Source organism: Gorilla gorilla, chromosome 7, assembly GCF_029281585.2.
Source record: "Gorilla gorilla gorilla isolate KB3781 chromosome 7, NHGRI_mGorGor1-v2.1_pri, whole genome shotgun sequence".
NCBI lineage: Eukaryota > Metazoa > Chordata > Mammalia > Primates > Hominidae > Gorilla > Gorilla gorilla.
The window spans coordinates 29,700,507-29,712,880 of NC_073231.2; the positions used below are offsets into that span (position 1 = coordinate 29,700,507).

Here is a 12,374-nt window from a genome sequence, read left to right on the forward strand (position 1 = left end):
GTAAGTAGACTGTAGTTTATAAAGGGTCATAATCTTACATAATCTTATTGCACTAACATAATTATATGTTACTGATTCATTTTATATAATTATATAAGTGATATTAATTACTTAATCATAATTGATGTGTCAATCTGTTAAACTGATCATTCCACCCAAAATATTTAGTCTTAAAAGTACCTCTTATAGCCATCCTTTTTTCTCGAAGCTCAGTCAATATGAGGAAAGAGAAAGTTGATGGGAACTAGCTGGCATTTATTGAGTAGTTTCTGTTGACAGTTCTGGCATATATATATAACAGTAGTGCTCCGAGAAAGGTATAGGACCTGTTTGACATACACTTAGGCTTGTAGGTTGTTAAGTGAACCCAGATAAGTCTGCTGTTAAAATCCATGACAGGCTGTCAGTCCATGAGAGGTTGAGAGCCTAGCCTCAGGAGTCAAAATGCCAAGTTTCAGATCTTGACTTGGAAATGTAATCACTGAGCAAATTATTTGACCTTTCTCTGCCTGGTTTCCTTATCTATGAAAATGTAAAGTTAGTAACTACTTTTAGAGTAATTTGAGCATTAAATGGGATAATATAAAATCACCACGAGTGTCTGGCACTTCAGAAATACAAATCTTTTTTTCAAACCATAAGCATTTTAACATACAAGTATGCCTACAAGCCTGTTCTGATTTGTTCTGAAGCCAAAAGGAACTAAATTACCTTCTATTTACATGGATCATTGATGGTCAATTGCTATTTATAAAGCTTTAACAATTTTGTTTAAAGAGCTAATTTGGGGCCAGGTACAATATCTCACACCTGTAATCCCATGACTTTGGAAGGCCAAGACTGAAGGATCGCTTGAGCCCAGGAGTTTGAGACCAGTCTGGGACAAAAAAAAAAAAAAAAAGCTGATTTGGGTCTGTAATACACACAGCACTGCTTGTTCATATCTTCTCCTCAAAAAGACTTAACATCTGAACAATCCATGGAACTCTTACTTTCTAACAATATGACACAGCAAATATTAAGTCTTGTCATTAGAATCATGTGAAAACATTTACAACTGGCCGGGCGTGGTGGCTCATGCCTGTAATCCCAGCACTTTGGGAGGCCGAGGCAGGTGGATCACAAGGTCAGGAGATAGAGACCATCCTGGCTGACACAGTGAAACCCCATCTCTACTAAAAATACAAAAAATTAGCCGGGCATAGTGGCGGACACCTGTAGTCCCAGCTACTCGGGAGGCTGGGGCAGGAGAATGGCGTGAGCCCAGGGGGCAGAGCTTGCAGTGAGCCGAGATTGTGCCCCTGCACTCCAGCCTGGGCAACAGAGCGAGACTCCATCTCCAAAAAAAAAGAAAAGAAAACATTTACAACTAATGATCTTTATACTAAGATGGCAAAAATTAGGAGGCATATAAAATGTGAGTTGTTTGCTGACTTTTCTGATTGTTTTAGTTAAAAATAAATCTAAAAGTAAACATGAGCTTTGTTGTATAAGTTAACTTATTTTGCAATATTGGTATGTACATTTTCCTGGTCAGAAAAATGAACTGACTTGAGAGACAGATGAAGGAGATTTGTTTGGGGCAGGACTATTTCTTAGAGCAGGTAATGTTCTTAGAATTGGATGTACAGGAGAAAATGAGGAATTCTTGATAACAAGGACTGGTCAGAGGTTTAGGTTGAGGCCGGATGAGTAGGTGGTGATTAAGAGGGAACTTTGATCCAATCCGCAGCCCTGGCTGTCTCCTGCTGAGCTCCTGGGGCCCTGTGTTTAGGCTTGTTCTGTCTTTTTATACAGGGCTTACAATATCCCTTCTTTCCTAACTTGCCTACACTGTATTCTTTATTTGAAGAAACACACAGGGACAACTGCTACCTTGTTTCCTTGTTTCTTCCTCAAGAATATAGTAATGTAAAAAGATTCAAATACTAAGAATAGGTGTGGTTCCCATGTTTAAAAGACAGAACATGATGTTATACCATTTAACTGTTGGCTTTTTTCTTGTTTTAATGCAGTTCTTCTATCTGAGATCATTTACATAGTTTTCCTCATCTGACACCATATATGGTACTTGTAACCTTCAAATCTGTTGGTTCTGCATCCATGGATTGAACCAACCACAGATCAAAAATTATCAGGGAAAAAAGTCACAAAACACATAAAAACAATAACATATAACAGCATCATACCATACATATTAACAATACCATGTAACAATGCCATTTAAAAGTATTCTTTTAGGTTGGGCTCAGTGGCTCCCAGCTGTAATCCCAGCACTTTGGGAGGCCGAGGCACACGGATTGCTTGAGCTCATGGGTTCAAGACCTGCCTGGGCAACATGGCGAAACCTTGTCTCTACAAAAAAATACAAAAATTAGCTGGGTGTGGTAGTGCGCACCTGTAGTCCCAGTTACTCAGGAGGCTGAGGTAGGAGAATGGCTTGAACCTGGGTGACAGGTTGCAGTGACCTGAGATTGCACCACTGCACTCCAGCCTGGGTGATAGAGCTAGACCTTGTCTCAAAAATAAATAAATAAATAAAAAGTATGCTTTTACATGACATTTACATTGTATTAGGTATTGTAAGTATTATTTAAAGTATACGGGAGGGTGTACTCAGGTTGTATGTAAATAGTATGCCATTATATAAAAGGGACTTGAGCATCCGTGGATTTTGGTATCTTCGGGGGCCCTAAAACTAATCTCCCGTAGATATTGAGCAATGACCATATGCTATTATTCTAGCTACTCACGTTTTCCTTAGCTTTATTTGCTAGATCAAACATTGAATGAATTTGACCCATGTTTATTGATTTCTATGCTTTAATTTTGTCCTAAAATTCTGTTTTCTAAAGTAGTATCTAGGGGACATAGTTATGATTTGTGCCTGATATCATGGTTTTGAGCCAGAACAATTATTGAAAATAAAGGTAATCTTTAATACTGGAATATCTATCTGCAGTTGACAGAGAATTTCAAAACTGCTGTTCTTAATGATGACGTCTATATATTTCTATATGTAAAATTATTCATTGATGTTTATTCTGTTTAGGAACACTGTAACAACCTCTATGATGATGATGGGACTCATCCGAGCTTAATCTCAAATCTCCCAAACTGTTGCAAAGAGAAAGAAGCAGGTAAGAAATTCATACTTGTTTTTAAGCTTGAGGATATCATTTTCATGTTAGTAAAACCTAGTAGTATAATATATGAAATTTTCAATGATCTATAATGCCTTAGTGCTTCTGAAATAACACGTGAATGAAGAACAGTTGAGAAGGATAGAATCTCCTTGGAGAGCCTCAGAATTGGTCTGTCCATTTCATGGATCCATTTTTACTTAGTGGTGGTATTTGTAAAGAAAATTTATGTTTCAATTTTATTAACATTTAATATGCAAATTTTTACTTGGAAATCTGTTGCCATATTTTAATTGGAAATGTGCATATCTTCTCCATTTTGAATTTGCTCTACCAACAATTATTTTATAGCTTTGCTTTACTAGCTATTATACAAATAATAGCTGAATATTATCACATTAAAAGATTCTAGTATATGCCTTTTAGATAAGAAATATAGCTTAATTTTTAAGTTACTCTCATTTATTGTCTAATTATAGAAGATGAAGAAAATTTTGAAGCACCTGCCTTTCTAAATATGAGGAAGAGGAAGAGAGTTACTTTTGGAGAGGACTTAAGCCCGGAAGTGTTTGATGAATCTTTGCCAGCAAATACTCCATTGCGTAAAGGAGGAACACCTGTTTGTAAAAAGGACTTTAGTGGTCTCAGTTCCCTGCTGCTTGAGCAGTCACCTGTTCCTGAGCCATTACCTCAACCAGATTTTGATGACAAGGGGGAGAATCTTGTAAGTATGAAAAGCGTGGAACAAGCTTGCTAGTATTTTCATCAGGCTTCACCTGCTTTGCATGAGCAATAACTATGCTTTGAAATAATGAGATAGACTAAATGATATGCCATGGTTTAAATTAATCTATTTTGTATGTAGGTTTTTATGAGTTTTTCCCCATTACAAATAATACTTCCCTGACTCCTTGTACATATTGAACAGATTTATGCCAATGAATTTAACAACTTAGGTAAACTGGATACATTCCTTAGAAGACACAAATTACCAAAACTCACTAAAGGTGAAATAAATTACCTCTTTATCCCTATATCAACTTAAGATATTTAAATTTTAGTTAAAACCTTCCCACAGAGAAAACTCTAGGTATAGATGATTTTTTTTTTTTCTTTTTTTTTTGAGATAGAGTCCTACTCTGTCACCCAAGCTGGAGTGCAGTGGTGCGGTCATGGCTCACTGCAGCCTCAACCTCCCAGGCTCAAGCTATCCTCCCATATCCTCCCATCTTAGCCTCCCGAGTAGCTGGGACTATGGGCACACATCACCACCATGCCTGGCTAGTTTTTGATGATTTTACTGATGAATACTACCAAACACTTGAGCAAGTTAAAATACTAATTCTACACAAGTGTTTCCACAAATTGAAGGGGTAGGTTAATTGATGTCAGCATTGTGATTTCAGCATTAACCTGGTGCTAAAATCAGACAGGCATTATAAGAGAAGAAAACTACAGTTCAGTATCCTTGTAAACATAGCAATATATAAAAAGATAATACATCATAACCATGTGAGATTTAGCCTTGGGCTGCAAAGCCATTTAATGTTTGAAAAACAATCAGTGTAATCTGCCTTGTTAAAAGACTAAGACAGAAATACGATCATCTGAGTAGATGCAGAAAAAGCAGCACACCAACATGGCACATGTATACATAACAAACCTGCACGTTGTGCACATGCACCCTAAAACTTAAAGTATAATAATAATAATAATAAAGAAAAAGCATTTAACAAAATATAGTATCCACTTCTCATTTAAAAAATAAAACCTCTGAGCAAAATGGTAATAAAAGAATTTCTTCAAATTGACTAATGTCTATGCAAAACCAACAGTTAATGTCTTACCAACAATTATGTGGAAAAGATTTGCTATCTGTATTTATATTGCCATCTTACTCTGGAGTTCCCTGAATAACATTATAACGTTAGATTGTGTTTATGAATGAATTTTTAAATTTTCTTTATAGGAGTTAGAAATTTAGCAGTAGATCATTATGTGTACTTTCGCTTATAAATTTTCTTAGTAGTTTGATGGATTGCAGTTAGTAAACATTTCATTGCAAACATGATTGGTAAATGGTATACATATATTTTTCTATTCAATATCTTTGTTTTGCTTTGAATTTTAGAATCTTTTATTGATTACCCATCTTTATGCTTATTATAGTTTCTCCTACCAAAATAAATTCTTACTCTTCTTTTGGGCACATTATGTATTCACTGCATTTAAAGATATCTAACTTCTGTCTTTTCCTTTGTTTAGGAAAACATAGAACCACTTCAAGTGTCATTTGCCGTTCTCAGTTCTCCTAATAAATCATCAATCTCTGAGACCCTTTCAGGTAGTAACTTGTTTATCTTAAAATCATAAATGTCATTTTTTATATGTGTATATGTTGATTATTTTTGTTTTAAAAATTTCATATTTGTTACCACAACATATACTTGGTTTAAAAACACCTAATAGTATTGGGAAGCTGACATGAAGCTATTCATCCATCCCTTTTCCATTCCAAGCCTCATACTTCATAATCACCCAGAATTTACTTCCTTAGATGGACTCCCCATTTTGTTAGTTGCTAGAAGCAGTGGAGTTAGCCTCTCAACTCTTAAGTATCAATGACAAACTGCTATTCACAGTTTACAGAATTGACCTCTGGATTGTAAGGATCATTCTTAAATGTCCAGACTTTTTCCTCAACATTCATTGTGGCGTTTTTAGCACATGTGCTTTCCAAGGTCTCTGGATTTTTTATGATTATGACAAAGCAACAGATTGCTCCCAGCTTTTCTGACAAACCAGGACTTAGCTGGCAGGTGTCATGGGCCAGGCACCTTTATTCAGGTGTCTTCCCTGGCGGAAACCCCTTAATGGCTTCTTGTTGACACAAACCAAACCTAGTAGACTCCAAGCCATGTGTTACTAAGTTAGAGCTAAAATTTGAACCACAGTCTATCACATTCCAAAGGCCATACCCTTAAACACATTATACCACCTTTCATTTATATCATTAAAAGTCTGCCGGGTGCGGTGGCTCATGCCTGTAATCCCTTTACTTTGGGAGGCTGAGGCAGGCAGATCACTTGAGGTCAGGAGTTCAAGACCAGCCTGGTCAACTTGGTGAAACCTGGTCTCTACTGAAAATACAAAAAAAAAAAAAAATTAGCCAGGCATGGTAGCGGGTGCCTATAATCTCAGCTACTCAGGAGGCTGAGGCAGAAGAATCACTTGAACCGGGGAGACAGAGGTTGCAGTGAGCTGAGATTGCACCACTGCACTCCAGCCTGGGTGACAGAGTGAGACTCCATCTCAAAAAAACAAGTGGTCAAAATAAAATTTTCCTATCCTACACTTTAAATAAAATTTAAAACAAAGTATTTTCATGGTTATCTTAATGTCCTTTATTGCGATTTCATTATACAAAATGTATTGTGGAATAAATGGGCGTTCATGAAAATACATGCATTTATTGTAATGTGATTTATTCTGCTATCTTAGCTTGGTAATATGTTAAGCAGTCACCATGGAAAGTGGCGAAAGTTTCTGAGTATCCAGTAAACTTAAAGTTTTTTAAAACAAAAAAAAATTGGATTTCAAAATTTCTGCTGCTTGGCTCCTCCTTTTTTTGTTTAGATTTGGTATTAAAGGTGGATATCCTAAACACAGTGTTTCCAAAGGAAGATGTATGTTATAGTTTTTGGTTTCCTACCCTGATTTAGCTTTTGTCTTGTTTATCAGGCACTGATACCTTTAGTTCTTCAAATAACCATGAGAAAATATCCTCTCCTAAAGTTGGTAGAATAACAAGGACTTCTAACAGAAGAAATGTAAGTGTTTGTGTTTGGCACAACGTATTTGTTTTTAAATTGTGCAATATACTTTTCTGTTTTCATGGCCAAATGATAATGGGTGAAATCTTAGTTTAATCAGTGTCATTAAGAATTAGTACTTTGGCCAGGCACCGTGGTTCACGCCTGTAATCCCAACGCTTTGGGAGGCCAAGGCAGGCGGATCATGAGGTTAGGAGATTGAGACCATTCTGGCTAACACGGTAAAATCCCATCTCTACTAGAAATACCAAAAAAATTAGCTGGACGTGGTGGTGGGCGCCTGTAGTCCCAGCTACTAGGGAGGCTGAGGCAGGAGAATGGCATGAACTCAGGAGGCGGAGCTTGTAGGGAGCCGAGATGGCGCCACTGCACTCCAGCCTGGGCGACAGAGTGAGACTCCGTCTCAAAAAAAAAACTAATACTTTATCCTACCTAGCATGTAACCTATAAGGTGATAGTGTGTTTCTGATTTGATTTTAATTCTATTAGAAGAAAAATCTAGAAAGATGCTTTCAGAGCTGTGTTAACATGGAAGTTAACAAAATTTGTTTGGGATCTGTATGATTTTACGAATTTCGTTGAGGTGAAAATGGAGAAGATCAGCATGTAGTTAACAGAACCAGAAAATAATACAAGTATAATCTTTTTTAAATCGTGCTTCAGTCTGTTTTTTAACACTGGGTTTCAACTGGGAGTTATATATAAGCATAACTCCCATTGAATGCATGTCTTTTGCTATTTTGTTAAATTAGATAAAATTTGGATTTTTATTTATAACATCATAAAGTATAAACATATACTGTTATGGGGTATTTAGCTTATAGGGTTGGATATTAAACCCAGGATTCAAACCTAGATAATCTAAAAATTCATGATTTTTTTCCCCATAACCCAGTAGTTAGGTGCTAAATTGTAGGTTCTTAATGAGTAGTTGATGAGTGAATAAATTAACGAATTCTTAAGCTGTTTTTTCTTTCTTCCCTAATATAATTGGGTAATATATGTATACTTCTGGGTCTGCATTTGATAGTTCAGAAATTGGTAATTACCATTTCCACCAATTTTCATCAAAGTGCTTTTAATAAGGTTTGTGAATTAAGAATAAATGGGATCTAAAGTGGTAGAAGCGTCCTGGGAAGCACAACAAGAGTGAGAGCAGCACATTAACATGTAATTGCTTGTGCTTTACGGTATCCTCACTTTACACTTTCTTTATAGCAATTGGTCAGTGTTGTAGAAGAGAGTGTTTGCAACTTATTGAATACAGAAGTTCAGCCTTGTAAAGAAAAGAAAATTAATAGGAGGAAGTCTCAAGAAACAAAGTGTACAAAGAGAGCACTTCCTAAGAAGAATCAGGTAAGCATGTGTTTAAAGATATAATAAAGAGTAGAAGTGGTGTGTTTCCTTATTGTATAATTAGGAAAATATAGAAACACATTTTTTTCCAGTTGACTTTGGACCAAGATTATTAATGCAATCTTACCGTGGAGTAGAATGGGGTGGGGGGGTTATATACTTAACTCTGAATTGCCTAAGGGACACTTTTGCGTCTTCTTCATCTTCTTGTGTTGCGTACTTCCTGCACAGTAAATTAATAGGCACTCAAACCTGAAATTAATTCTCATCTTTGAATCTACCCCAACATATTAGCCTATTGGGAATCCTGATTTTTTTAGGCAGGGATGAGTGTGCCGCTTGCTACTTCTTAGATTCTCTTCTTCCAGTTGCTGAATCAAATTTTTCCCTAAATTTAAGGAAAAGTTTAGAAACTAGCTCTCAGTCTTTCTTAACACTTCTGATCGTCTCAGATACCCTTACAGTCCATGTGGTTAGCCAATTTAACACCTTAACCCAGTTCCTTTTCCTTCTCCAGCTCAGTGATCTGGACTCCACACTCCGAAGCCACCTACTCACTCTTGCTGCCATTCTTACAACTTGTTACTGCCCGTGTAGCAGTGCTCATTCTCTGACCCCCAACTTCCTGTCCATCCAGCCTATTCACTCTCTTACTCTGCAATTCCTTCTGTACTGCTAAGCTTTCAGATACACCTGAAGTTCATGTTTCCCTCTTCATCCTGATGTGAGTGAACTGTTTCCAACTCTTGTCAGGAATCTCAATTCCGGATCCTTTTCCTTCCACCTTATCCATCCAGCAAAATTTCCAGTCTGACTGAGTTATCCTCTCTTCTATCTGACATAGCCCCTAGAGACACTCACACAGGAGTTGGGGGTAGTACTACTACACGTTCACTGACATCTGGCCTTCTTCTTCACCACTTTGCCACTTCACTTCATTTTTAATACTAAAGCCAGTGCATACTTTTCAGTTCTGTTCTTAATGGACATCTTAGCATTTGACATGATGGAACACTCCTGTACAGTCTCTAAGGTTTGTTTTCTGTCCCCCATTGTTAAATGTTTGTGTTTTCCAGAATTCTCTTCTTTGCCCTTGTAAATTGTTTATCTTCTGGGTAATTTAATACACAGCATGGTTAGTGACCATATATGAAGACCAAAACTTCCTGATCTGTAAATCTGTGTTCAACTACGTACTAGACATCTGTCTTTAACCATGCTGTGTCAAAATCAGCATTTCTAAAACTAAACTTATCAACCTATACACCCACCCAAAACATTCCATAAACTTCCTGCCCCCTCCATGAAATAAAAGTGACTGCTTTTCTTGGTTGAATAGCACAGATATCCTTAAGTCATTAAATCCGGAAGGAACTGGGTGTTTTCCTGCTTTAGTTCCTTTTTAGGTCACACACTCTTGATAAAATGATGAAAGATTATCTTGCTGAAAAAAATACCATTAATTCAAAAATATACATACAACTTATTACATTAGAAATTGATTTCCTTCGTGTGTGTGTGTGTGTGTGTATATATATTTTAAAGCACTCTTACAAAGAATATACACCTATTCATATAAAATTACGGCCAGAAAGTACAAAAAGGATTGAGCATTAAGTCACTGCAATCCCTCCCAGGACCTTGCTGAATTAATACCATTTAGGTAATAAAAGGAATACACTTAGAATAGCAATGAGAGGAGGAAAGGGATGAGGAGGGGTATTAAGAAGCCGACGACAGCCTTCAATGAATTTCTAGAAGACCAAGCAGATGGGAGCATGCTGACAGATAAAAAAAGGTGGAAAGATTTACAGCTCAGAATGTGCTAGGAGGGAGCTAGAGAGGAGCTGGGAGCCGGCCTGTTCATGGGAATCCCAAGAGACCCTGGCCCAGAATTGGCAGGTACGATGGATGGTGAGAGTGAGAGGTGATACTGAAAAACAGAGAGATGAATTGAAGTCCTATACGTGGGACAGTTTGCACCAGTTGGCACACCAGCCTCCTCCCACCCTGATGCTCAGAACAGATGTTGTCATCTAGATTAAAGCCCTCATTCTGGCATTTGGAAAGTCCCACAGTCTTGACAGCCAGCTCCTGCCCTAATGCAAATCCTGACAGTTGACACTCCAGCATTCTGCCCCAACCTGCCCCATGCAGAGTTCCTAGGTAGGATTTCCACGCAGGAAAGATACTGAGCTGGAAAGCAGAGGAAACCTATATACCAACTTACCCAATCTTAAATAAGCAACAAGACAATTGAATAGAACAAATAGCATGAAAGTGAAAAGACCAATGTTAATAAGGTTAAAAACTGACTTCAGAGAAATAGGTTATTCAAGGAATAGAAGGAAATTTTACATACATAAATACTCCACTCCAATTTAAGAAAATATCATCTGCATAAAAGTAAGGAGATACTATGAAAAAGGAATTGCAAAAACATAAAATTTAGTAGTTGGACAAAAGAATTAAAGTTAAGGAAAGTCTCCCAGAAGATAGAGCAAAAGAAAGACTGGAAACGAGAATCTAGGAGACACCATGGGACTCTTAGGAAAAAGAAGGAGAAAATAGAATGGGAGAAGTCATCCAAATAAAAGAAGACGATTTCCCAAAAATAGAATGGAAGAAATTATTCAAATAAAAGAAGAGGATTTCCTAGAACTGAAGAAAGGAGTCTTCAAGTTAAAAGCGCCCACTGAATACCTGGTACAATGAAGAAGGGCTAGGGGGTAGGCCTGTAACTGTGAAACTGAACAGTAAGGATAATGAGGAAAGTGGGCTTTTCCTACAGAGAAATAAGAACCAGAGTGGCATCAAGACTAGCAATAGCCTGAAAGCTACAAAATCATACAAGAGTTCGTTTAAAGCTTAGAAGAAAATTTCAACCGAGTATTCTACACCCAGCCAGTGTCAATTAAGTGTGAAGGAAAAAATAAAAGACACTTGAGTGTTTCTTTTTTTCTTTTCTTTTTATTTTGAGAGAAGGTCTCACGCTCACCCAGGCTGGAGTGTAGTGCTGTGGTCACTGGTTACTGTATGCTTGACCCCCCCCCCCCCCCCCCCCCGGCTCAAGTGATCCTCCCACCTCAGCCTCTTGAGTAGCTGGGACTACAGGTGCACGCCACCACGCTTGGCTAGTGTTTTTTGTTTGTTTTTTGTTTTTCTTTTGAGATGAACTCTTGCTCTGTTGCCCAGGCTGGAGTGCAGTGGCATGATCTTGGCTCACCACAACCTCCACCTCCTGGGTTCAAGCAGTTCTCCTGCCTCAGCCTCCCAGTTAGCTGGGACTACAGGCACGCACCACCATGCCCGGCTAATTTTTGTATTTTTAGTAAAGACAGGGTTTCACTATGTTGGCCAGGCTGGTCTCAAACTCCTGACCTCATGATCTGCCTTCCTCGGCCTCCCAAAGTGCTGGGATTACAGGCGCGAGCCACCACACCTGGCTGGCTAATTTTTTTTTACTTTCTTGAAGCAGCGGGGGGTGGGGGGGGTCTCACCTTGTTGCCCAGGCTGGTCTCAGACTCTTCCTGGGCTCAATCACTTCTCTCACCCCAGCTTCCCAAAGTGCTGGGATTACAGGCTTGAGCCAACATGCCCAGCCAGAAAGTTATTTTTCTTTGGATGCTACTGGAGGAGGAACTCTAGCAAAATGAGGAACTAAGCTTAAGAATTCAGGACACAATGGATCTAACAATACAAGAGCGCAATCAAAGGGAAATCGCTGGTTATAGCTGTTCAGCCAGCCTAGAAGAGCAACCAGTCCAAATTTGAGCAGGGAGAAGGAGCTGGAGCTAAAAAACGGAAAAGACCTGTGATTGAAAGAATGAATGGTATGAAAGGTATGTCACATACAAAAAAAATGGTAATTATATACCATTTCAAATAAAAGTCTATATAAAAGTTTTAGAGTAAATATGAAGGAAACATTACTGTGATTTCAAGCAATAATGCAGTATAAGGAAAAGTCGATTTTATAGTGCTAGGAATCATCTCCCTCAAGGGGCCCAGAGGAGAAGAAAAGAGTATGAAAGCTGTACTT

The 12,374-nt window shown here is 37.9% G+C and overlaps 1 protein-coding gene across 7 annotated transcripts in view; it reads left to right on the top strand.

Annotated features, from left to right (window-relative positions):
* The window catches only part of CDCA2 (cell division cycle associated 2), a 49,368-nt gene that overhangs the window by 21,815 nt on the left and 15,179 nt on the right, over positions 1–12,374 (top strand). For all 7 annotated transcript variants that reach the window (XM_019032934.3, XM_055348271.2, XM_055348269.2 and 4 more), the window contains exons 9-13: positions 3,053–3,140; positions 3,623–3,867; positions 5,409–5,487; positions 6,885–6,973; positions 8,195–8,332. In XM_019032934.3, coding sequence (XP_018888479.3) covers positions 3,053–3,140; positions 3,623–3,867; positions 5,409–5,487; positions 6,885–6,973; positions 8,195–8,332 — 639 coding nt within the window. The remainder of the gene's footprint in view (positions 1–3,052; positions 3,141–3,622; positions 3,868–5,408; positions 5,488–6,884; positions 6,974–8,194; positions 8,333–12,374) is intronic.